Genomic DNA, 26,209 nt, shown 5'->3' on the forward strand with positions numbered 1-26,209 from the left:
ATCCATCAGGGACGGGGCTAAGCCTGAGTGAACACCTCCTTCCCATCACCTGCATCAAACACTCAAAGATGTCAGGCCCCATCTCCTCCTGCTAGATAGCGGCAGTCTGCGGGGGCCTGGCAGATTTCCTCGCGATTCAGGCAGGTGCAAACCCCTGGAGTGTCTGTTCACTGCAGGCAACTGGGTTAGCCATCTGCAGAGATACCAGTGACTGGGTCCGACGGAGGGGCAAAGTGGGGAAGGAGACGTCAACCTTCCCAGACTGCTCTGTTTGCAGGGTGGCTCCTCCTGACTCCACGCTGCATTGGGGTGAGCTGTCTCAGAGGAGTCACCAGGCCCCTGTGATCCAGTTCCCAGAGACCTCTTGAACCCTTCCACCCGAGACAAGTGCCGATTGAGACAGTTGATTCGGACCTTTTGAACTGGGCTAATAGACTGAGGACTTTTCAGGTGGTGCCCTGGGTGTGCGATTGTAGGAAGGTTTGATTCTCCTTTTCCAACTGGGGCCAGAGGTGGGCAGGCGGGGTGACTTAATTGCTGATTTTTCCACACAGCTGAGACTTCAAGCCAGAGTAGAAGTTGCAATAGGATCGAACAGAAACCAGCTGAAAACAAGACAGAACCACTTTGCTCCACCACACCAGACAGGGCCCCAGTTTCTCAGGCCACAACACTGTACGGGCCCTCGATAAAACCCCAGGGGAAAAACCAAAGGGAGTAAACCATGGGGCGGAATCAGCGGAAAAACTCTGGTAACATGAATAACCAGAATAGATCAACCCCCCCAAGAAAAGATACGGCAGATGTGATTGAAGATCCCATTCATAAACAACTGGCTGAGATGTCAGAAGTCGAATTCAGAATTTGGTTTGCAGACAAGATTAATAAAATGGAATTAGGAATTTGAGGAGAAATTCAAAAACTGTCTCAAGAATTTAACGAATTTAAAGACAAAACCACCAAAGACTTAGACACACTGAAACAAGAACTTACAGCCCTCAAAGATATGAAAAATACAGTAGAATCCTTCAGTAACAGAATGGAGCAAGCAGAAGAAAGGATTTCTGACATTGAAGATAAAGTCTTCGAACGCTCCCAATCTCTCAAAGAGGAAGAGAAATGGAGAGCAAAAACGGATCACTCACTCAGAGAGCTCTCAGATAATTCGAAAAAAAATAACATAAGTGTTATAGGAATTTCGGAGACTGATGACGTGGCAGCCAAGGGCACAGAGGCCCTTCTACATGAAATTATGAAAGAAAATTTTCCAGACATGCCTAGAGAATCTGAAATTCAGATAGCAGACAGCTTCAGAACCCCAGCACGATTCAACCCCAATAAGCCATCTCCCAGACATATCATAATTAGCTTCACTAAAGTTAACATGAAAGAGAAGATTCTCAAAGCAGCCCGGCGAAAGAAAACTATAACGTACAAAGGTAAGAATATTAGAATAACTGCAGATCTCTCTGCTGAAACTTTTCAAGCAAGAAGAGGCTGGTCATCAACTTTTAATCTCCTAAAGCAAAAAAACTTTCAACCCAGGATCTTGTATCCAGCTAAACTGAGTTTCATCTATGATGGAGAAATTAAATACTTCAATGACATTCATATGTTGAAAAAATTTGCCATAAGTAAACCAGCTCTTCAGGATGTTCTCAGACCTATCCTCCACAATGACCAACCCAATCCTATACCACAAAAGTAAACTCAATCAGAAACTTCGGATCAAACTCCAACTTCCACACTGGCGAAAGGATTAAAAATGTCCACTGGACCTTTGAAAAACTCGATACCCAAAATTCCACCAGACTTATCCTTACTCTCCATCAATGTGAATGGCTTAAACTGTCCTCTAAAGAGGCATAGGTTAGCTGACTGGATACAAAAACTTAAGCCAGATATTTGTTGCATACAAGAGTCACATCTCAACTTAAAAGACAAATACAGACTCAGGGTGAAAGGATGGTCATCCATATTTCAGGCAAATGGTAATCAGAAAAAAGCAGGTGTTGCAATTTTATTTGCAGATACAGTAGGTTTTAAACCATCAAAAGTAAGGAAGGACAAGAATGGTCACTTCATATTTGTTAAGGGTAATACTCAATATGACGAGATCTCAATTATTAATATCTATGCACCCAACCAGAATGCACCTCAATTTATAAGAGAAACTCTAACAGACATGAGTAACTTGATTTCCTCCAGCTCCATAATCGTTGGAGATTTCAACACTCCCTTGGCAGTGTTGGATCGATCCTCCAGAAAGAAGCTGAGCAAAGAAATCTTAGATTTAAACCTAACCATCCAATATTTAGATTTAGCAGACATCTACAGAACATTTCATCCCAACAAAACTGAATACACATACTTCTCATCAGCCCACGGAACTTACTCCAAAATTGATCACATTTTAGGTCACAAGTCTAACCTCAGTAAATTTAAAGGAATAGAAATTATTCCATGCATCTTCTCGGACCATCATGGAATAAAACTTGAATTGAGTAACAACAGGAATCTGCATACCCATACAAAAACATGGAAGTTAAATAATCTTATGCTGAATGATAGCTGGGTCAGAGATGAGATTAAGAAAGAAATCACCAATTTTTTGGAACAAAATGACAATGAAGACACAAGCTATCAGAACCTCTGGGACACTGCAAAGGCAGTTCTAAGAGGGAAATTTATAGCGCTGCAAGCCTTCCTCAAGAGAACGGAAAGAGAGGAAGTTAACAACTTAATGGGACATCTCACGCAACTGGAAAAGGAAGAACATTCCAACCCCAAACCCAGTAGAAGAAAAGAAATAACCAAAATTAGAGCAGAATTAAATGAAATTGAAAACAAAAGAATAATACAACAGATCAATAAATCAAAAAGCTGGTTTTTTGAAAAGGTCAATAAAATAGATAAACCTCTGGCCAACCTAATCAGGAAAAAAAGAGTAAAATCTCTAATATCATCAATCAGAAACAACAAAGACAAAATAACCACAGACTCATCAGAAATCCAAAAAATCCTTAATGAATATTACAAGAAACTTTATTCTCAGAAATATGAAAATCTGAAGGAAATAGACCGATACTTGGAAGCACGCCACCTTCCAAGACTTAACCAGAATCAAGTGGAAATGTTGAACAGACCCATATCAAGTTCAGAAATAGCATCAACTATACAAAACCTCCCTAAAAAGAAAAGCCCGGGACCAGATGGTTTCACATCAGAATTCTACCAAACCTTTAAAGAGGAATTAGTACCTATATTACTCAACCTGTTCCAAACTGTAGAAAAAGAAGGAAGACTACCCAACACGTTCTATGAAGCAAATATCACCCTGATCCCCAAACCAGGAAAAGACCCAACAAGAAAAGAAAATTATAGACCAATATCACTAATGAATATAGATGCAAAAATATTCAACAAGATCCTAACAAACAGAATCCAGCAACACATCAAACAAATTATACATCATGACCAAGTTGGTTTTATCCCAGGGTCTCAAGGCTGGTTCAATATACGTAAATCTATAAATGTAATTCAGCACATAAACAAATTAAAAAACAAAGACCATATGATTCTCTCAATTGATGCAGAAAAAGCTTTTGATAATATCCAGCATCCCTTCATGATCAGAACACTCAAGAAAATTGGTCTAGAAGGGACTTTTCTTAAACTGATAGAGGCTATCTACAGCAAACCCACAGCCAATATCATATTGAATGGAGTTAAATTGGAATCATTTCCACTCAGATCAGGAACCAGACAAGGCTGCCCATTGTCTCCATTGCTTTTCAACATTGTAATGGAAGTTTTAGCCACCGCAATTAGGGAAGAAAAGGCGATCAAGGGTATCCATATAGGGTCAGAAGAGATCAAACTCTCGCTCTTCGCAGATGATATGATTGTGTATCTGGAAAACACTAGGGACTCTACTACAAAACTCCTAGAAGTGATCAAGGAATACAGCAGCGTCTCAGGTTACAAAATCAACATTCATAAATCAGTAGCCTTTATATACACCAACAACAGTCAAACTGAAAAAGCAGTTAAGGACTCTATCCCATTCACAGTAGTGCCAAAGAAGATGAAATATTTGGGAATTTACCTAACAAAAGACGTGAAAGATCTCTATAAAGAGAACTATGAAACTCTAAGAAAAGAAATAGCTGAAAATGTTAACAAATGGAAAAACATACCATGCTCATGGCTAGGAAGAATCAACATTATCAAAATGTCCATACTACCCAAAGCAATATATAATTTCAACGCACTCCCTATTAAAGCTCCACTGTCATATTTTAAAGATCTTGAAAAAACATTACTTCGTTTTATATGGAATCAGAAAAAACCTCGAATAGCCAAGACATTACTCAGAAATAAAAACAAAACAGGAGGAATCACACTACCAGACCTCAGACTTTACTACAAATCGATAGTGATCAAAACAGCATGGTATTGGCACAAAAACAGAGAAGTAGATATCTGGAATAGAATAGAGAACCAAGAGATGAATCCAGCTACTTACCGCTATTTGATTTTTGACAAGCCAATTAAAAACATTCAGTGGGGAAAAGATTCCCTATTTAACAAATGGTGCTGGGTGAACTGGCTGGCAACCTGCAGAAGACTGAAATTGGACCCACACCTTTCACCATTAACTAAGATAGACTCTCATTGGATTAAAGATTTAAACTTAAGACATGAAACTATAAAAATACTAGAGGAGAATGCAGGGAAAACCCTTGAAGAAATTGGTCTGGGTGAGTATTTCATGAGGAGAACCCCCCGGGCAATTGAAGCAGCTTCAAAAATACACTACTGGGACTTGATCAAACTAAAAAGCTTCTGCACAGCTAAGAACACAGTAAGCAGAGCAAGCAGACAGCCCTCAGAATGGGAGAAGATATTTGCAGGGTATAACTCTGACAAAGGTTTAATAACCAGAATCCACAGAGAACTCAAACGCATCAGCAAGAAAAAAACAAGGGATCCCATCGCAGGCTGGGCAAGGGATTTGAAGAGAAACTTCTCTGAAGAAGACAGGCGCACGGCCTTCAGACATATGAAAAAATGCTCATCATCTTTACTCATCAGAGAAATGCAAATCAAAACTACTTTGAGATATCATCTAACTCCAATGAGACTAGCCTATATCACAAAATCTCTAGACCAGAGATGTTGGCGTGGATGCGGAGAAAAGGGAACACTTCTGCACTGCTGGTGGGAATGCAAATTAATACATTCCTTTTGGAAAGATATATGGAGAACACTCAGAGATCTAAAAATAGATCTGCCATTCAATCCTGTAATTCCTCTGCTGGGCATATACCCAGAAGACCAAAAATCACAACATAACAAAGATATTTGTACCAGAATGTTTATTGCAGCCCAATTCATAATTGCTAAGTCATGGAAAAAGCCGAAGTGCCCATCGATCCACGAATGGATTAATAAATTGTGGTATATGTATACCATGGAATACTATGCAGCCTTAAAGAAAGATGGAGACTTTACCTCTTTCATGTTTACATGGATGGAGCTGGAACATATTCTTCTTAGTAAAGTATCCCAAGAATGGAAGAAAAAATACCCAATGTACACAGCCCTACTATGAAACTAATTTGGGACTCTCACATGAAAGCTATAACCCAGCTACAACTTAACAACAGGGGGAAGTGGGAAAGGGGGGGGTGGGTAGAGGGAGGGGAATCGGTGGGATCACACCTGTGGTGCATATTACAGGGGTATTTGCGAAACTTGGTAAATGTAGAATGTAAATGTTTTGGCACAGTAACTGAGATAATGCCGGAAAGGCTATGTTAACCACTGTGATAAAAATGTGTCAAATGGTTTATGAAGTGAGTGTATGATGCCCCATAATCATATCATTGTATACAGTTATGATTTAATAAAAAAAAAAAAAAAAAGACATGAAACTATAAAAATACTAAAAGAAAGTGTAGGGAAAACTCTTGAAGAAATTAGTCTGGGCAAATATTTTATGAGGAGGCCCCCCTGGGCAATTGAAGCAGCTTCAAAAATACAGTACTGGGACCTGATCTAACTAAAAAGCTTCTGCACAGCCAAGAACACAGTAAGTAAAGCAAGCAGACAGCCCTCAGAATGGGAGAAGATATTTGCAGGTTATGTCTCCGATAATGGTTTAATAATTAGACTCCACAGAGAACTCAAAGTATTAGCAAGAAAAGAACAAGTCATCCCATCTCAGGCTCGGCAAAGGACTTGAAGAGAAACTTCTCTGAAGAAGACAGTCACACAGCCTACAGACATGAAAAAAAGCTCATAATCCTTAATCATCAGAGAAATGCAAATCAAAACTACTTTGAGATATCATCTAATTCCAGTAAGATTAGCCCATATCACAAAATCCCAAGACCAGAGATGTTGGTGTGGATGTGGAGAAAAGGGAATACTTCTACACTGCTGGTGAGAAGGCAAATTAATACATTCCTTTTGGAAAGATGTTTGGAGAACGCTTAGAGATCTAAAAATAGATCTGCCATTCAATCCTATAATTCCTCTACTAGGTATATACCCAGAAGACCAAAAATCACATTATAACAAAGATATTTGTACCAGAATGTTTCTTACAGCCTAATTCATAATTGCTAAGTCACAGAAAAAGCCCAAGTGCCCATCGATCCACGAATAGAGTAATAAATTGTGGTATACATACACTATGGAATATTATGCAGCCTTAAAAAAAGATAGAGACTTTACCTCTTTCATGTTTACATGGATGAAGCTGGAACATATTCTTCTTGTAAAGTATCTCAAGAATGGAAGAAAAAGTATCCAATGTACTCAGCCCTACTATGAAACTAATTTATGACTTTCATATGAAAGCTATAACTCAGTTATAACCTAAGAATATGGGGAAGGGGGAGGGGGGTGGGGGGAGGGAGGGTGATTGGTGGGATCATACCTATGGTGCATCTTACAAAGGTACATGTGAAACTTACTAAATGTAGAATACAGATGTCTTAACACAATAACTAAGAAAATGCCAGGAAGGCTATGTTAACCAATGTGATTAAAATATGTCAAATGGTATAAAACCAGTGTATGGTGCCCCATGATTGCATTAATGTACACAGCTATGATTTAATAATAAATAAATAAATACCTGTATTGAATATTTATCATAGCACAATTTGCAATTGCAAAGATGTGGAATCAACCTAAGTGCCCATCAATTCATCAGCAGATAAAGAAATGTGGTGTGTATGTACAGCATAGAGTACTACTTAGCCATAAGAAGAAATGAAATACTGTCTTTTGCAGCAACCTAGATAACACTAGATTAACCTAAGGATAGCATCTCGGGAATGGAAAACAAACACCACATGTACTCGCTAGGTATTGGAAACTAAACAGTGGACACACACAGGCATAACATGAAGTAAAGGGCAATGGAAATCACCAAGTGAGGAGGATGGGAAGGGTATGAAGGATAAAAATTTACCTATTGGGGACAAATGAACACTATTCTAGTGATGAGCACACTAAAAGCCCCAACTTAAGGTATCATGTAACAAAAAATGTTTGTACCCCCTTAATATTTTGAAATAAATAAACAACCGTGATAGTAAAAATTACAAAAAATATCAAGAAAGAAAAGAATTAGATTAATTCTTGCTTTATCCAGCTTTTAAATGGTTTCTTTGTTTGTTTTGTTGTTTGTATTTTTTTCTTACAGAATGCCAGAGTCTCCTGGTGAAGTTCCTGAGTATCCTTTATTTGTCACAATTGGTGACTGGTTGGATTCTATAAAGATGGGGCAATATAAGAATAACTTCATGGCAGCAGGGTTTACAACTTTTGACCTAATTTCAAGAATGAGCATTGAGTAAGTAGTATTAGGCTTATTACTGTAATTGGATACTCTGCTCAGGGGATTATAAATTCAAATGCTGTATCAAGAACATCTTTTCTTAGGCTAGTATATAATTTCCAAGTCTTTCCTCGCCATTTCTGTCATTCTAGTGGAAGTTGGATATTACACATTTAGCAATTATTTTTTGAAGGAATATACTTATTTCGAATAGCTGTTTAAAATATTTTAAGTGCTTTCTAAAATGCCCATTACTATTGTCCACATCGTAGACTTTATATTCACAAAGTTTTACCCTGGCAGATTATTTATTACTCACATATACTAATATTGCATAATCAATTCCTATTACCTTCCTCAAATCAATGCGATATTGTCATGTCATTTCGGAGCTCCTTCTGTATATTATAATGGCCAAAAATTTCCCACTGTCTCGAAAATTATCCTTTTCCTAGGCACAATGAAAATGCTCAACCTGGGCTTAAAATACCAGATACTAAAGCAATTAGGTTGAGCCACATTAAATTTCTGTTGTATGAAGACAACAATGGCAATTTTATACTGCTCAACATACTGGTATTTTTTCAGATTTTATTGAACAGCCGTGAGAAATCAAATGGAGTTCACATATACCTTCTTTCCTACTTACTTGGCATTTTGCTCATACTGTTACAAATTTCTATAATTATGTTATACATGCATAGCCTTGAGGCCTATGAAATGTCTGAATATTACATAGATACCTGGATATGAAATATTTCATTAAATTTGAGATTAATTTGATGTATTCTACAGAGACAGGGAAGAAAAAATAACAAACTCTTGCTGTTCATTTTTAGCTCTGCTTTAACAATTAAGCTACACAATTTTGGACAAATGTGACATAGTGAATATTTAATATATCTAAACATTCATTTCTCTCTTGCACTTACAAAATCTAAATATTCACATTCATCTTCTCATTCTCTCTCTCTCTCATTTTCTCTCTCAGTGATATTAGAAGAATTGGAGTCATACTGATTGGACACCAGAGGCGAATAGTCAGCAGTATACAGACTTTACGTTTACACATGATGCACATACAGGAGAAAGGATTTCATGTATGAAAAGTACTAAAAGCACCTGTGTTTTGTGCCTCAGCATTTCTAGAATGAAAGATATCCTTTCTACTACCCTCTCTTATGACTCTTCAAACTTCACTTCACAAACTGCTGTCTTCTGTCCAGACTATAGGCATACACCTTACGTTTATGCTTCCAATCTGGATTTTAAAGTCATGCTACATAAGGCCTCTCTGAATAACCTGCAGATAAAACCCTGGCCCACTTGCTACATAATGGTAAATAACTCAGCATGGATTTGTAACTTTGTATAGCAATATATGGGAAGTGTTCTTGGACTTAACCTAAAGGAATTTATCTAGGTGTGGTTTCCTTAATGATGTATCTAGAGTGTGAGGACAAAAGAGAAAGAAATAGTTGACCTTTCTTTTATGTTTTGTGGTCAAGTAGCTTCCAAATTGACATCAATGTTTGTTTTTTAGGTAATTATATTTACCTCTATGGGTTTCATTGTTACTTTGTTTTTTAATAGTTTAACTGGTGGTGCCTGATATTGTAGAATTATTTGCAGAAATGACCAGTGATAACATGTAGTGAATTTTTGTCGGATGTGACTGTGGTGAGAAGGGGGTTATTAGGGAGGGACAGTGATAAAAATACTGTGCTTTTAAAGTTTCTAAGCCTGGGTTTGCCATTGTTAAAATTACTTTTAAAGTGTCCTACATATTTCATAGTAGGTGGTGGTTTAATGGCTTTTCCCCTATAATATTTTTTTACTAACCATAGCATATTTGTCTACTAACTTATGAAGAGCACCCCAGAAAGACCAAGAGTGAATTCATTGATCAATGGTTTTTGTAGAGGGAAGCTTGGGATAAACCCATGACTATTCTTTTGGTTCAGTGTCACAAGTAATTATCTTTTGGTTCAGGCAAAAGTAATTATCAAAGCACTAAGAAAATTAATTATTCTCAGTAGAACTACTTTGAATAACATATATAAGAGTATAGCCTGAGATTTAATGTAAAATAATTAAGTTACTTTAAACAGAATTTTATGATATCTCTATGGTGGCCCAAGAAAATAAATACATCCAGCTGGCTGTCATTGGTATAATACATTTTGCAAGGTTAATAATTCTTACATTTTGTTTGCAAAAAATAAGTTACATGAACACGCTGAGCTGTTTTCCAAACCTTCTAAGAAATTAGTGTCACCCTGGGTCCATAATACAGTTACATAAAAATGTGAACACAGCTATGGTGTGGTGTTGTTATAATCTTCTCAGAGGCCACAAAAAAAGGCAAGTATATTTCTCAGTGAATTAAGCTGAGTCAGCTTACCAAAATAATGATGAATGAAAAAAAAATTATAAAATCAGCTGTTCTCTATTAAAAAAAAATGACCACTGTGTTAGGTGAAAGAGTAAGGAGTATTAAGAGAGAAATACAAACAGAGCAGGTTATCTAAAGAATCAGCTTTTCCTGGATCTCAGAGATAAAGGTGCTCTAGCCACATTCTCAAACTCCTACCTAAATTACATTTTTTTGGATAGTAGTATTCTTTCTGTTAAAGGAGTTTCGCTTTTTCTTTTCTCCTAATTTTTAGATTTTGTTGATTGTCTCATCATACTAGACCCCCTTGCACATTTTCTCTTGCTGATTTATCTTCTGGTTTTTGCCTACCATAGCTTCTTAATTTTTCTTATTTAAAAAAAAAAGTAGAAGGCTAAAAGGAAGAAACTTTAGAGTATTTCTTAAAGTATACTAAAAAAGGAAAAAGTGGGAAACCCATCACTTTTTAAGTAAGTGTGTCAGAACTAGCTAGCACACTTTTCAGACATCATCCTGCTCCGTGGTACATCACTCACAGATTGTCTGCAGTTTGCTTGATACATTTACACAAATCCGGAGACATGTAGAGGAAACATAAAATTTCCATATTACCTACCTTCAAATATATATTAAATAAGAACAGATGTAAAAAAGATTAAATTTATTAATCATATATATTTATTTTTATAATATAAAAAAGGTATTTAGAAAAATAAGGAATAGAATAACATGGTCCTTGAGAGGACTCTGTCAGCAACATCTGTATACATTGATGAAATCAATTCTGTTAAAATATTTAAAATTCTTTGGGGTGGGCATTCAGTGATTGCAAGATTAAAGTTCTCTGTTAACAATTTTTTTCTTAAAAAAGCCTGATGATCCTGTCTATATCTGGTTAATTTGTATTTTTTTCACTTCCCTATCATCTTATTATGGTGTTATAAAACTACCTTTTCACGTTGTTTCTCATCCCATAACTCCTTCAAAATTTCTTTTAAATTACATTTCCGTTTTTCAGAACTGTAAGCATAATGATCTAAAGTGTAATTTTGAACCTCATCGTGGTCACAGCAAGGTTGAAATATGTGTGCAAGATTAAACAGAAACATTAAAATATAAGCATATCTATTTCTTTACTGTCTACTAATCATGTATGCCATGACATCAGGAGTATTATAATATCTAGGAATATTAACAATTAAAATGCCAAATTTATTTGGAAATTTTACATGAAACATTTTGACATTTACTGGTGGACATATTTAGTAATTAAACCCACTTAATATGCAAAAGCATAAAACTTAATTGTAATAAGAAAATAAGTAAGTTCCATAAATCACAAGTCTTCAGGAGTAATCTTTGTAAAACATACATATACATACATATACATTCCTGGACTGCTTTATTTTAAATTTCTTAATCCATATACTATTGAAAAGTTTCTTTTTATTTTGAAATTAGACAGTTGAAACCATTTTCATTTCATTTTCTATATAGTCAATTTCTAGTCTAAAGTGAATTCAGTATCTATAATATAAGGCATATTTGGAAAAATGTAAAAACAATGTACAAAGAGAGAGATGACATATTTAAATCATTAAACTAAAAAAACTTAGAAATTTTTCAATCAGAAATAGCAAAACCCTTAGCTTGACAAAAATCTAGAAGTACAGCACTTTCGCACTGAGTTATAACTACTGATAAGTATGCATGCTATAATTTTTAAAAAGATATCTTATTTCACTCTGCATTACTTTATAAAATCTAACCAAATATTACCTGAATAAAACTGTCATCCAGCTTCAGTTTTAAGGCCAATCTCAAACTACGAGTGAAAAACAAATCCAAATCTAGTCCTTTAAAAACAAAGAACTTCTTTATAGAAGGTCTTCAGAAAAGATAGTGAAGAATTAATTACATTACATATCACCTAACCACATTTCCTAATAATCTGTTTTGATGTCTTCCCCTACCAAGTTTCTGCTCTGAAAGGCAAGTCAATCTCTTATCTCAAAATTTTCACAAGTTCTAGATCTTTTTCATATTCCTTTAAAGATGTTCTAAATTTTCTTTCTCAGTCCCCTGTTTTTCTCTTTAATTCCCCCATTCTATCTTTTTTCCTTTCTTATATTCTAGCACTCCACCTGTTATCTCCATTAGTATAAAAAAAGCAACACAGCAAATATCACAGGATTTCATACATCTCCTTAGAAGAGGCTGCCTGGGAGGGGCAGCAAAATTATACTTTAATATCTGAGGTCCTATCACATAAATGAAAGCATTTGTACCCCTCATAGACTTTTCCTTAACTGGAAATAAGTACTTTGGAAAGTAATTTTGAAATGGATGACTATGATCCTTTTCTATAACTTTAGCTAAGTAACTTTATTATATATTTAAAAGAAATAAGTATCTTAAGAATAAAAAACTTACTACAAACTCACAGTTGGTGCCCATGTGTTTATATAGCAAAGAGATTAGAAACAGGTATGTCCCTTTTTTTTAGTACGATCACCTTAACTTTTCCAAGTTCATATTCCATGAAATAGAAGAGACACAAATTACTTCATATTCAATCCAAAAATATTTAAATGATTTTTAATATGAAGACTCCAAAAGTTAAAGGAGAACCCTGGATAAAACTGAGGGTATTCTTCCATCAAGACATCAGGAACTGAAGACATCTAACAACTTTCAGTCTTTATGATGTTCAACAAAGTCAGTGTAAACTTTATTTAGTTGCGTTTAATAAATATCTATGGAGCATCTCCTACGTGCATAAAATTTTATCACAAAGATAAGTTTGGTTCTACTGTCCTAGCTTTTAAGTAACTTCCAAACTTAAAATTTAGAGGTTTATTTGCTGTTCACTATACTTGCCATGTCAGTATGGATTAGCTCTTTCCATAGAATGTAAATAAGTAATGGATAGATGATAGATAGATAGATAGATAGATAGACAGACAGACAGACATGAACTTGTTCAGTATGAATTGGATTTGCAATTCCCTATGGAGAGAAATATTTTGGATCTCAAAATTCTTATAGAATTCTCCCTGAACACCTCATACTTTGGGTTCTCAAAGACAGTTTCTCCTTTTTCCCCCCAATTTTAAAATGTTAAGGGGGTACAAGTGGTTTTGTTACATGGATGAACTAGATAATGCTAAAGTCAGGGCTTTTAATGTACCCTTCACCAGGATATGCACTGGAATAATTATTGCAGCTCAGTTCCCAATTGCAAAGATATGGAATCAACCCAAGTGCCTGTGCATTGATGAGTGCATAAAGAAAATGTGCACTGATGTCTTTTGCAGCAACATGGGTGGAACCAAAGACCATCATCCTAAATGAAGTATCTCAGGAACAGAAAAGCAAATACCATGTGTTCTCGCTAATTAGTGGGAGCTAAGCAATGGGCACACACAGGCACAAAGTGATGTGCAGGACAGCTTCTCTGACTAGCAGTTGATCCCCATCAAGAAGCACAGATTTTTTTTGTCTGGTGGCAAATCTCTCAGTTCATACATGGAATTATAACCTCAAAGGTGCCTCCAATGAGAAAACATTAGCCCTTTTTCAAAAATAATTCTTCTGTAATCTCTCGACTAAGCTGATGCACAGGTCCTAGTAAATGTAATAACAAATATAAAATGCAGTGGTTGTATAAAATCCTTTCAAACTCCATTTATTTAACAAGGGAAATACATGATTGCTCATGACTATATCTGACATATTATTATACTAAGAGAAATAACAGAAAGGAAAAAATTTTTTGAAAAATAGAAAGAAAGGAAAAATCTTATATAGTAAGTAAATATCCCATCTTTCTTTTACTATTCTCTTTAAAAAGCCAACTTTTAGGCAGGTGTTTCAAAGATGTCTTAGGATAAATGTTAAATTTTTTTTTGCTGTAAGCGGATGTGACATAATATATGTCTTCGGGGGGAAAAAAGATCAAAAGATGCAGAAGATGATACAGGTCATCAAAATATAGTTTTAACAAATCTTCTTTTGCTGACTAAGAATTAATGACTTTGTAAAAATGTATAAAAAAGAGTATATATATATGTATGTATACATACATATACATATCTTAATTGAAAAGCTTGGGTTCTTGCTTTTAATTCAAAGGAGTTTTTGGTTGGTTGGCATTGATTTTTTGAGATTTTAATATATATTGGAAAGTTTCTCTTTAGCATACCACTGTTGATTCAACATTACTGTAGTTAAAATGAAACATCAATGAAAAGAAAACTTTTCAGTTAAGGGAGGCAAAGCAGTACTAAAGGAATAAACTTTGTCTTTTACAAAGGACTCTGACCTATCAGGTACAAAGTATTCCAGTGACATGTACACTAAAAGCCCTGACTTCGACATTATACAACTCAACCATGTAACAAAAAACAATTGTACCCCCTAAATCTATTGAAATTTTTTTAAAAAGAATCTGTCAACTACAAAGTTTGTTTATCTCTTAGTGACATTAAGTCATATATATTTTATTATATTTTTCACTTTCCCATGAAAAGCAGTTTCCTTTTAAACAAAACCAAGGATGGTATTTGCTTGAATTTTCACACTGGTTAATTGTAGTATCAAATATCTACATCATTTAGAGAGCTTTTTTATTTGTTTCATTTATAGAGAAAATTTCAAAGAAGAATTCTACCCTTGGGTGGCGCCTGTGGCTCAAGGAGTAGGGCGCCGGTCCCATATGCCAGAGGTGGTGGGTTCAAACCTAGCCCTGGCCAAAAACCACACACACACACACACAAAAGAATTCTACCCTAGACAAACTAATCCATCAGTAAGAATGACAAAGACATTTTAAATAATTACCAGACAGATTAGGACAAAGGATAGTTCCTAAGTATAATATAAAGACATGGTTTCTCCTTTCACCTTCTGGGGGCAAGACATGATTATAAGAGGGACTTTACCTAACAAATGCAATCAGTGTAACCTGGCTTATTGTACCCTCAATGAATCCCCAACAATAAAAAAAAAAAAAAAAAAAAAATAGAAGCGCAAATCCAACATACAAACTATGAGTTAAAAAAAAAAAAAAAAGGAAAAGAAAGTTTAAATCAACAACACAATTTTCCAGGAGTTGTAAATTAGAAAGTATCAGAATTAGTGAAAATCTTCTCTCAGGTAAAACTGTTCTTATCTATATTTTGCCATTATTTGTAACCTCTGGTTGTCTTTCATTTATCACAATAAACTCACTTTTGGTTAGATAATAAATTATCAATGCAAATATAAATCAGAACTGCCAATACATACCTGTAGATAGAGTGTTCTACAAAATAATAAAGGCAGGAAAATCTTACTTCAGGATTCCTGTTTAGTTAGCATCTGTTTCCATTCTATTATCACTCGCTGAAGGGAGAACTGTCTTTATCCCAAAATAGTACATTACTACAAAGAAAACTCCAAGAACATAAGAATCATCATTTTCATATCTCTTTTTCAAATTTTATATTTACGTATTAGTATCTTAAGATACATAACTTTGTTTTCATGAGTTAAGCATGAGCTTACATGACAAGCAATATTAATGTGAACATTTCTATGAGTTTTTCCACATGTACATGTCATCATCTTTAGAACAGTCTTAATTTGCCTCAGTTCTAAAAAGACCCAGTATCATTAATTTTTTGAAATCATGATAGGTAAGTGAATAATGCTAATTCATAAAGATGAGTAAACAATACACTTTTAAGATTTTTACCTAATTTAAATTGTCCTCTTTACTGCTTTTGTAATTAAAGGTCTCCTTTCTGTATTTAGTAATTTGTTGAATGAACTGTATGCATTTAGATAGAAATTGCTTTTGCTAAATTTGCACTTAAGCATATGTTCATTCATTTCATCAGAGAAGCCAGAATACAGTTAATTCTATTAGCTCATTTTTCATATAAAGTGGTAGCTTTTGCTGTCTTTAGAATTCTCATCTACCCTGTAATATCATTATTAAAGTCATAATGAAGTTTTTCTTTAACTATGCATGCTTGCTTTATTGCCATATGTTATTTTTGTCGTTAAAATAGATCTAAAATTGTGGTCTTTAGAAGCTCTATGACAAAACCCATGGCCACTCATTTGCTAAAAAGACTTGTAACATAAGGAGCTATTTTTTCTGTCAGTGTGATTGATGTGAGCATTGTTAAATTTAACTTGTTTAAATATCCACTGGAATATTATCGAGAACTATTACTACAGTATTCTCAAAGTATCTTTAAAACAATACTGAATATCATGGACAATATTACAAGAAACAATGATTGGGGCATTTTAAATTTTCTGCACTGCATGGAAAATAAGGTTTAATGTACATATATTTTGTCACTAAAGTTTTAATTTACTTTAATGTGCTTTTCCTTTGTATGCTGAATATGTCTTCAGAGGAAATTGTATTACTATATTCATACTATGCAAAAATCTCATTTTCTTCTTACCAAAAAAGGGGCTTGAATATAATTTTAAGTTTCTTAGGCTTCTAGGAGTAAATAAATCAAATTGTGAAATGTGAGTATTTGGGGGCTAGAGGAGTAGGGTGCAGCACCTGAGCAGTGCTAACACTTGGGAATATGAGTAGCACTTGATTTTTAAGATCACTGTGTGTCCTTGATTTCTGATATACTATTAATCATTTTGTTAATCACACGCCATCTTGGATTGTGATAATGAAAACTTGAATATACACAGGATTTAAACCTTCGGGATATTTTTCATAATCTATATTTAGTTTTAATTTTGTATACTGTGAAAACTTTGACAGCTTAATTTTGAATTTTGAAGGAATAATTGTTAACTAGCCGTCTACATTTCCTAAAGTGTTAGTTATGTTATATCTGCTGTAATAACCTTAGTTTTGAAGAATCAGGAGAGCTTGAGGGTAGAACATGGCAACAAACTAAGTTCCATTAAGATTAAGGAAAAGACTAAAAGGTAATAGTATAAAGAGGAGATTGTATTAACATTGTTACTTACCTCACTTAAAAAAAATGTTTAAAAATTGTCATGTTATTTTCACTGGTAATTTTGAAACTAAATTCATTTTGAGGATGGGAGACTCTAATATAATAAGTCCACTAATTGTTGTTAAAATATATATGGATATATAAAATTAGAAAGAAATCTCATCGAAAATTAAAAATAAGAAAAGATTTCTTTTTTTTTTTTTTTTGTGACAGTCTCAAGCTGTTGCCCTGGGTAGAGTGCTGTGGCATCGTAACTCACAGCATCCTCCAAGTCGGGCTCAAGCCATCCTCTTGCCTCAGGTTTTTCTTTTTTTTTTTTTTTGCTACTTTTAGTAGAGATAGGATCTCGCTGGTCTGGAACTCGTGAGCTCAAGCAATCCACCTGCCTCAGCCTCTCAGAGTGCTAGGATTATAGACATGAGCCACCACGACCAGCCAAGTTTATTGTTAAAAATTTTATTAATTGACTAAATGATCACAATTCTAAACATTTCCATCCTATGATTATTACTTTGATTTCTAAGACATATATAATTAAATAATTACCCCAAATCCAAATAATAATACATTGAATATTGAACTGTGATTGTTCTTTAAAATATTAATACATTATCCCATTGATAATTAAGAGTGCTTTCTGTTATAAAGTGTAAAAAACAACATAAATGATGCAGAAAAAAGAAACTGACTTGAAGCCTTCTCTGTTCACATCAATTTATACATTTAGGCAGTTATATTAATTGTATAAATTTTCTTAAATGTTTAAAAAAATGATACTTACTTATTAATTCCATGTACTATATGTTGACCTCTAAAGGCTTATGTCCTCTTAAGAAGAGTACCTTTTCACTCCAGTTGTGTTAAGTATTTAAAAAGGGCCACTTTATATTTTATATTTCCATTCAGTCTCATAATGCTTATAACTTACCAATTCTCAAAGACTGAAACCAAATGTCATTTCAGTGGCTAGAAGTTATTCTTTTTGAAGTTATTCTTGTTTAAAACAATATTATTAGACAACCCATATATTTTGCTGGAAAAAGTAAACTCTCTTCCTTTGTCATGAATGAAAACGAGAAAATTCTCCATTGGACTTTCTGAATTCAAAATAGTAAACACACATTTTTATAGTTTTAACTGCTTACTGTTTATTCAGATTTTAAAATTTCACTAAATGGGATGATTGAGGGTAGAACATGGCAACAAACTAAGACTTCTCCAAAAATGGAGAAGATACTCCATTTTTATATAAACTTGTTTCTTCAGAGTTCCCCAAAATTCCTTTGAGAAAACAAAATTCCCTTTTCCACCTTAAAACTTGGATCATTCTACCATTAAACACAATAGTTACATAACAGCTGTAATTTAAACAACAAAAAATCAGGCAAGCTTAGTGTTATCGTTTTTTACACTACACAAAAAAATACAAAAACAGAAAATTAAAGGCAGTTACATCTGCTTACCAGTCCAAAATTGTATAATTCCTAAATTTTAAAATAAGTACATAAACTTATATACTGATTTACTTTAGAGATAAACCTATCTAAAATCCATCCATCCATTCAACTAATGTTTACTGAACAATACTATGTACTAGTGTCCTATTCTGAGCATTAAGGATGCCTGGTGACGAAGACAAGCAAACTCCCTGTCTCATGAAGTTGACCTTCTAGTGGTAAAGCCACACTGCACAGAAATAGTAATGTGTCGCATGGTAATTAGTAATGTTAAACAGCATGACTGTGGCTCCTTTATATTAATTAAGTGCGAAGGGAAACATTCTCAAAGGATAGGACATTTAAACTGATATCCGAAAAACATGAAGGAAACCATTATGAGGAGATCTGGGGGAAGAGCATTCCAAGCAGAGGCAACAATTAATGTATGGGAATTTGGAGGGTTTGAGAACAGAGAGAACAGTGTTCTCAATGCACAGTAGATGAGGCAAAGAGCAGCCAAAAGGAGATGGGGTCAAAGAGCATGTGGGAGGCTAGTAGAGTTTTTCAAGCTTTTGCTAGAGTAGAAGTAGTGAAAATGTAGAGAAACAGATGGATTTTGGATTTGTTTGAAGATAGGACTTGCTAATGGATTGGGGATAAGGAATGAAGAAGAGATAAAAAAATGAAGATAAATTCTATACGTGGGGAATAAGCAACTGAATCCATAGTGGTAAAGGAGAAGCAGGTTTGGAGAGAAAATGTAAGAGTTTGGTTTTAGCAAGATAGTATCTGAGACATCTGTCACATATTCAAATGGAGATATCAAGTAGACAGGTGCTTATGAGAGTGACAAGGGGCAATGAGGCCTAGCGATCAAGATTGGAAGTATCACCATATACATGGTATTTAGTTAAATTTTGAAATCTGGCCAGGCACAGTGGCTCCTCCCTCTAATCCCAGCACTCTAGGAGGCTAAGGCAAGAGGAGTTCCGGAGCTGGAGCTCAGGAGTTCGAGACCAGCCTGAGCAAGAAGGAGACCCTGTCTTGACTAAAAATAGAAAAAATTAGCCAGGCACTGTGGCAGGTACCTGTCATCCCAGCTACTTGGGAAGCTGAGACAGGAGGATAGGTTGAACCCAGGAGTTTGAGATTGCTGTGAGCTGGGGTGAAGTAGCCTGGGCAACAGAGTGAGACTCAGTCTCAAAATAATAATCATAATAATCATAATAATAATAATATGATGATGATGATGATAATAAAATAAAAAGAAAGAGAAAAGAAAAATAAAGTTTTTAAATCACCTAGGAAAAGGCTGTTAAGAATACACCTAAGACTGGGCTTTAGGGCACTTAAGTGTTTAGAAATCAGGCAGAGAATTAGAATCCAAAAGAAGAAATTGAGGAGGAGAAAGTAATGTGGAGAAATCCAAATGGTCATCTGGATGAAAAGCTTTGAAGTCAAGATTAGAACAAAGAAATGGCTGTTGGATTTGGAAATATGACTGTTATTAATAACTTTAACAAGGGCAGCCTCTATGAATAGTGGAGTCAAAGCCTAACTAAAGTGAATTAAGATGAAATATAAGTAAAGAAGATGGGGTATCTATTAATAGATATCTATTAATACCCCATCATTTATACCCCATTAACTTCTTGAAGTTTTGTGATAAAGGGAACAAGAGAAACAGGACAATAGCAGGAGGGAGATAAGGGATCAAGAGAGTTTGTTTTTCTTTTAGTTTTCAGAAAAATGTTAAGAGAACATTAGATAGTAATGAGAATGGTATGGCAGACAAGTGAAAACTATGCAAGAAAAAGCATCATTTTAGCAAAGGCCTTCAGAGGTAAAGGAGTTAGAATTCAGTAGAACTCCAACAAGAGGCGGAGTGTGTAATATGCAACAGGTTAGTAGATTTATGGTAAAAAGGTAAGGATGTCATTGTGTGAGTAGTGGCACCAAGAGTAAAAGTTGATATGGGGGATGGGAGTATAGGTTGGAGGAAAGATGTGTGAGTAGTTGGAAAGTGGGAAGGTGAATATGTGTATGTGCGTGTGCGTTTACACATTTATACATGTGTATACAGACACACACATTGTCAGTGGGTATTTGTGTGAAATACATAATAGGAAGAAATTTATATCTTATTGACTTGAAACTTTGAATTCTGTGCTTTCCATAATGCAGAGATAAACAGAACTTCTCAATGCCATAGATACTTCTAATGTTTACTTCTTTATTTTTATCTATTACAGGTTAAAGGGCAAAAAAATTTTGTAGCTATTCTGTTATAATTCAAAGTCTATGAAGATTAAAAATTAGTTTAATCCTGCAACATGTATATTGTGTACTCAGCCTGTTAATTTTCTCAAATACTCTTTTGGAGGTTATTGAGTTCTTGTTTGAATTTAAAAAAAAAAAGGATAAATGGGAACTAATCTTTTACTAAGAATGATTTTTTCATTTGAAAAACACCAATACCTTTTGTCATTTAAAGAAAACACATGGGCAATTTGGTTATTTTGCTCATTGTGCCCCTTCCTATCCTATAAGAAAGGTGTGATCTTTTAATTATTTTTGATGCATTATTTCTGGATATATATATGTATATATATGCACACACATATATATATCTCCAAGTTGTATGAAATTCAGTGTGTTGCGATTTAAAGATACATATTTATCCTATGGATTTGATGTGAAATTAGATGGTGAATAATGGAATAAGATTGCACTCCATTTTTTGCTGTTGTAGCATAGCTAAAAATATATGTACATATAAGTATGTATTTGATTAAACACTTTATTTAAATGGCAACATCAAATTTTAAATGGTAGATGATATCAACAATTTCAGTGCACCCAAAATGACTGCTATAAAAATATTTGTAGCATAAGTCATAAACTTTTTAATTTAATACCAAATAGCACATTTGTATAAAATACCTAGGTGACATCTATGTTGAGACATTTAATCCCCTATAGAGATATATTTAACTAACAAAAAAAAAGCTGAAAATATTTTTTCTTCCTATATAAATAATTTTTTGAAATATCTTTGTAAATTGTCATAAAGCTATATATCATTGATTAAAGATTTAGCACCACACCCATTTATTCTTCTTACAAAGGGGAGAAACATCTGTTTGTGAAAATAATGAAGTGCAACACTGTATTATTTTTTCCTTTCTGGTACTTTATAACTATTTAGTCTTTAAGATATGCCTTTCACTCAGGTTTCTCACACAGCTTGCGTTTGTTCTCTTTTTTTGGTTATAATCACACTATGGCAGAGGGATGAGCACAGTAAAAGGGTGTTAAAAATTGAACTACAATTCTACCTATTATCTACTTTAATATAGTGGTGAAGTAGTCCAGACTTATCTGAAGGTGGTATTGTTTCATCTTACAAAAATCTACTATAAAATTATGACATTTCATGTAAATTTTTATGTGCTGGCATGCTTACAAGTAATAGTGTTATAGAATGCTCGGCTCTCAACATGAGGGTTTGTTTGTGGTGAATTGCACAATATATGTCATCTATTTACTGAAAGAATATGGTGTTTAGCAAAACTACCTGCTGAGCAACATAATAAGATTTTTGTACAAAGTACAAATTACTAATTACTGTATTTTATTTTTTTATGATTTCCTAAGAGGCATTATCAGGGTCCTACAGATGGAATAAGCCTGTTTATTAAAATATCTATTAGCAAATAAAAGTTATAGTTCTGGTGGTTGAATTTGTGACTTTCTTTTATTATTCTACTGATGGATACTTAGTGTAAATTTTTTTTGGCCTACTGAATCTAGATGCTCTTTAGATGATTTAGTAATTATGAATGGAAAATTAGTTGTAATTTTTCAAATAATTAATATCTAGGGACAAATCCACATAAATCACTATAAATAAGTGGTACATATTTTGCTAGTAATTTTATATAGGCAAGATATTTTATGAGATCCAAATGAATTAAGTTGTTCTTTGCAGAGGACAAAAGACACACATTACATCCAACTGTTCAAACACAGCTTTAGACCATCAACATCAGTGTTTATTCCAAAAACTTCCGATAAGTTATAAATCAGGGATTTTCTATTCTTTTAAATGTTGCTGGTAAGAAAATACATTAAAAGTATTGTGAATTAATCAGAATAGTGCTCTATCCACTGTTATCTCATTCTTACTTTGTAAATAATTTTGCTATTATAGTTTCAAAGCCAATATGAAATTAGAACTGGTAAGAAAGTACTTAAACTCTCATTTCTTCTATAGGTATGTTAAGCAGGCTTAAGAATATCATATACCACTTTTAACTGACTTATGCCTCATATTCCATTATTGGAATGGTAGTAATGTGGAAGTTATTTATATCCTACTGCTCAAGGTCACTGCTGAGGTCTGATTTTTCACATATCTGCCCCCTGAGGGTACATGTTATCACTTGTTACACAGATTAGTCACTGCTATAGATACTGGCAAGCTGGAAGCTTGTCAAAAGTCATGGAAAAAATCTCAAAATTTCAACCTCCAGCATATGGGTGAAAGCTTATTATTATATCCTCATAACAAAATGAAGACAGTCAAACTAACTTCTTAAATCAAGTGGAACAATTTTATGCTAAACTTTTGAGTATAGTCTTTTATTTTCTTCTCATTTTTTTTAAATTTCAGAATATGAGGGGGGTTACTCCTGTCTTATTTACTTACTTCGTTTTTACACAGATAGAGTTGAAGTTATAAGTATGCCCTTGATAATGTGCACTGTACTCAACAGGTGTGAATTTACTGGTGCCCTCCTCCTGCTTCCCCTCAGCTTGATTTTCATTGAGATTCACTTCCATGTGTGCACTTAAGTGTTGATCAATTAGTTCCAGTTTGGTAGTGAGTATATGTATTTATTTCTCCATTCTTGTGATTTCACTTAGAAGAATGGTCTCCAGTTCCATTCAAGTTGTCACAAAAAATACTAGGCCACAATTTTTCATGGCTGAGTACTACTCCATTGTTTTAGAGCAGTTTCAGTTGGCAAAGCACCAAAACCAATGATTCAATCATATGAAATATTCATGGTTTTTTTTTTTTTTTTTTTGGCCAGGGCTGGGTTTGAACCCGCCACCTCTGGCATATGGGACTGGCGCCCTACTCCTTGAGCCACAGGCGCCACCCTTCATGGGGTTTTTTTAAGGTTGACATTTTTATGTCTGATATTTTCTAGATTGTTGAGTAGATTGTGGGTTTCATCACAACTATTTCATCTCTAATAATAATAAGCAGCAGCTATCATATCAATTATACTTATCTAAGATAACTATTTGTTTAGATATTTTGGGTTTGTTTTGTTTTGTTTTGAGACAGAGTCTTACTCTGTTGCCCAGGCTAGAGTGCCATGGCTTCAGCGTAGCTCACAGCAACCTCAAACTCCTGAGTTCAAATGATCCTCCTGCCTCAGTCTCCCAAGTAGTTGGGACTATAGGTGCCTGACACAATGCCTACCTAATTTTTCTATTTATAGTACTCTTGCTCAGGCTGGTCTCAAACTCTGAGCTCAAGTATTCTCCTGGACCCTAGAGTACTAGGATTACAGGCATGAGCCACCACGTCCAGCTAGATATTTTGCTTTTAAAGAATTATCCATTAATACATGTATCTGCCTAAATTCACTGAGAAGTTGGATGCTCAATCTGCCCATTATATTTTCGTTTTTTACCACATAGTTTATACTTAGCAAAAATGCAAGAACTCAAACTAGGGGCAGAAAATATCAACTCCAAACAGAAAAAATTAAGTCTGTCTATAATAGTTTTCTGGAACATAAGATCTTCGCTTACCTCTATGAAAAAATTAAAATATTCTGGCTATAAGCAAATCATCTTCCATTCCTTACCAAAGTAAGCTACAACACCTGTGCATGCAGAAAAGTGATCCACACTTCTCTGTCAATGCATTCAGGGTAGAATTCAGGCTCAGAAGTTAAAGAACCACCACACTTAGGGATTGAGTCAATTTTCTTCATTTAATAAAAACTTTAGGACAAAACAGAAAGTTATTGCCTACTATATGTCAAACATTTCTATTTCTGATACCTCTGTAATCCTAAAATCCACTAGAAGCGATAAATAAAGGTTAATTGGCCTAAAACTACACAGTAAGAAAGAATATACATACATATTTTTTACTTTTTATTATCATTTTTATTTTTTTAGAGACAGGGTCTCACTCTGTCTCTCAGGCTGGAGAACAGAGCATAATCGTAGCTTACTGAAGGCTGGAACTCCTGGGATCAAAAGATCCTCCTGCCTCTCAGCCTCCTGAGTAGGTGGGACTCTCCCCACCCCATACTTTACTTTTACAAGGACATTTGTATATCAATTTTGTTGCATATGCATCTATAGAGATTTGTTCTTTTTCTTTTTGTCTTTCTACAGAGTAACTGTCCTGGAACCACATTTTTTTTTTAATTGTAAAAATAACATAACCACATGTTGAAAATTGGAGAAATGTGAAAAAAAAAAAAAGCACTCCATAAATCTATAATTGTAGAAGTACAGCCCTCCTTCCCACTACTTTAATGACATTTTTTCTATGGAGCATTCAGTCCTTTTTTTTTTTTTCGCCCCACTAGTCCATTTAACAGACCAATTTAATAAGCAAAAATACCCCCAAAACCAGATTAGGGTAGTCATTAACATTAGCCAATTGGAAACTTAAAGAGTGAAAAAAATAATCCTATACCCTTGGATAACAAGGGAAACGAAGAGATGAAAACTCCTCTTTGAGGAACGTTTAAATCCTGAAGGCCATTCATCAGGGGTGAGGCCGGTGGGGCTGGGTAGATTAAAAGGTTAACAAAGTTTCCAGATCTTTAAAACGACTCCATCTGTGGTCTGCCCGTTGAAAAACGTAGTAATAAAGATGTGGGGAACCATGTATATTTACACTTTTTCTACTTTATCATTGAAAGTTGGATCACTATAAAATCCAAGTGCAATTTAAGAAGGTGGTTTATTTTAAGTACTAGTAATGCCTTTCCTGACTACCTGCCCACTTGATTCTGTAGACTGTAATCCACTCACAGGAGATTATGCCTGATGGAAATCTCTTCCCGAGACAAGACAGCTAAGAAGCTGAGTTACAGGAAAATTTCCTGTGCTGAGTAATGCCTTTGACTTTTTATACCCGTTTCTCTCCTTTTCCTTCCTCACTGCATTAATAGCTTCACTTCTCCAGGACTCAGGGTCGCAGGCCTAGCAGAACCCGAAAGAAGGCTGGAGCGATGGGCACTGGGGCAGCTCCCGCCTACGTCTTGCCCCAGGTGGGACAGCAGCATGCAGTCATTGCCACCACGATGAGCCGGTGCCTGGTAACCACGCTCATTTCGCCACACTGAGCAAAGCCGCGGGGATCCCTAGCTGTGCTGCGGAAGACTCAGTGAGCGCCCAGTCCCACCACGCGCAGCCTCAACCCCGAGCGCTTCCCAGTAGGCAGTGCGCGCGCCTACAACTCCCATCATGCGTCACCGGGAAC

At 34.8% G+C, this 26,209-nt stretch overlaps 1 protein-coding gene across 3 annotated transcripts in view; it reads left to right on the forward strand.

Annotated features, from left to right (window-relative positions):
• Positions 1-9,717, forward strand: part of EPHA6 (EPH receptor A6) — a 921,042-nt gene extending 911,325 nt beyond the window's left edge. For all 3 annotated transcript variants that reach the window (XM_053565807.1, XM_053565808.1, XM_053565809.1), the window contains 2 exons: positions 7,724-7,873; positions 8,850-9,717. In XM_053565807.1, coding sequence (XP_053421782.1) covers positions 7,724-7,873; positions 8,850-8,964 — 265 coding nt within the window. In that variant the 3' untranslated portion in view covers positions 8,965-9,717. The remainder of the gene's footprint in view (positions 1-7,723; positions 7,874-8,849) is intronic.
• Positions 9,718-26,209: the final 16,492 nt, after the last annotated feature.

This window comes from Nycticebus coucang, chromosome 16, assembly GCF_027406575.1.
Source record: "Nycticebus coucang isolate mNycCou1 chromosome 16, mNycCou1.pri, whole genome shotgun sequence".
Classification (NCBI taxonomy): Eukaryota; Metazoa; Chordata; class Mammalia; order Primates; family Lorisidae; genus Nycticebus; species Nycticebus coucang.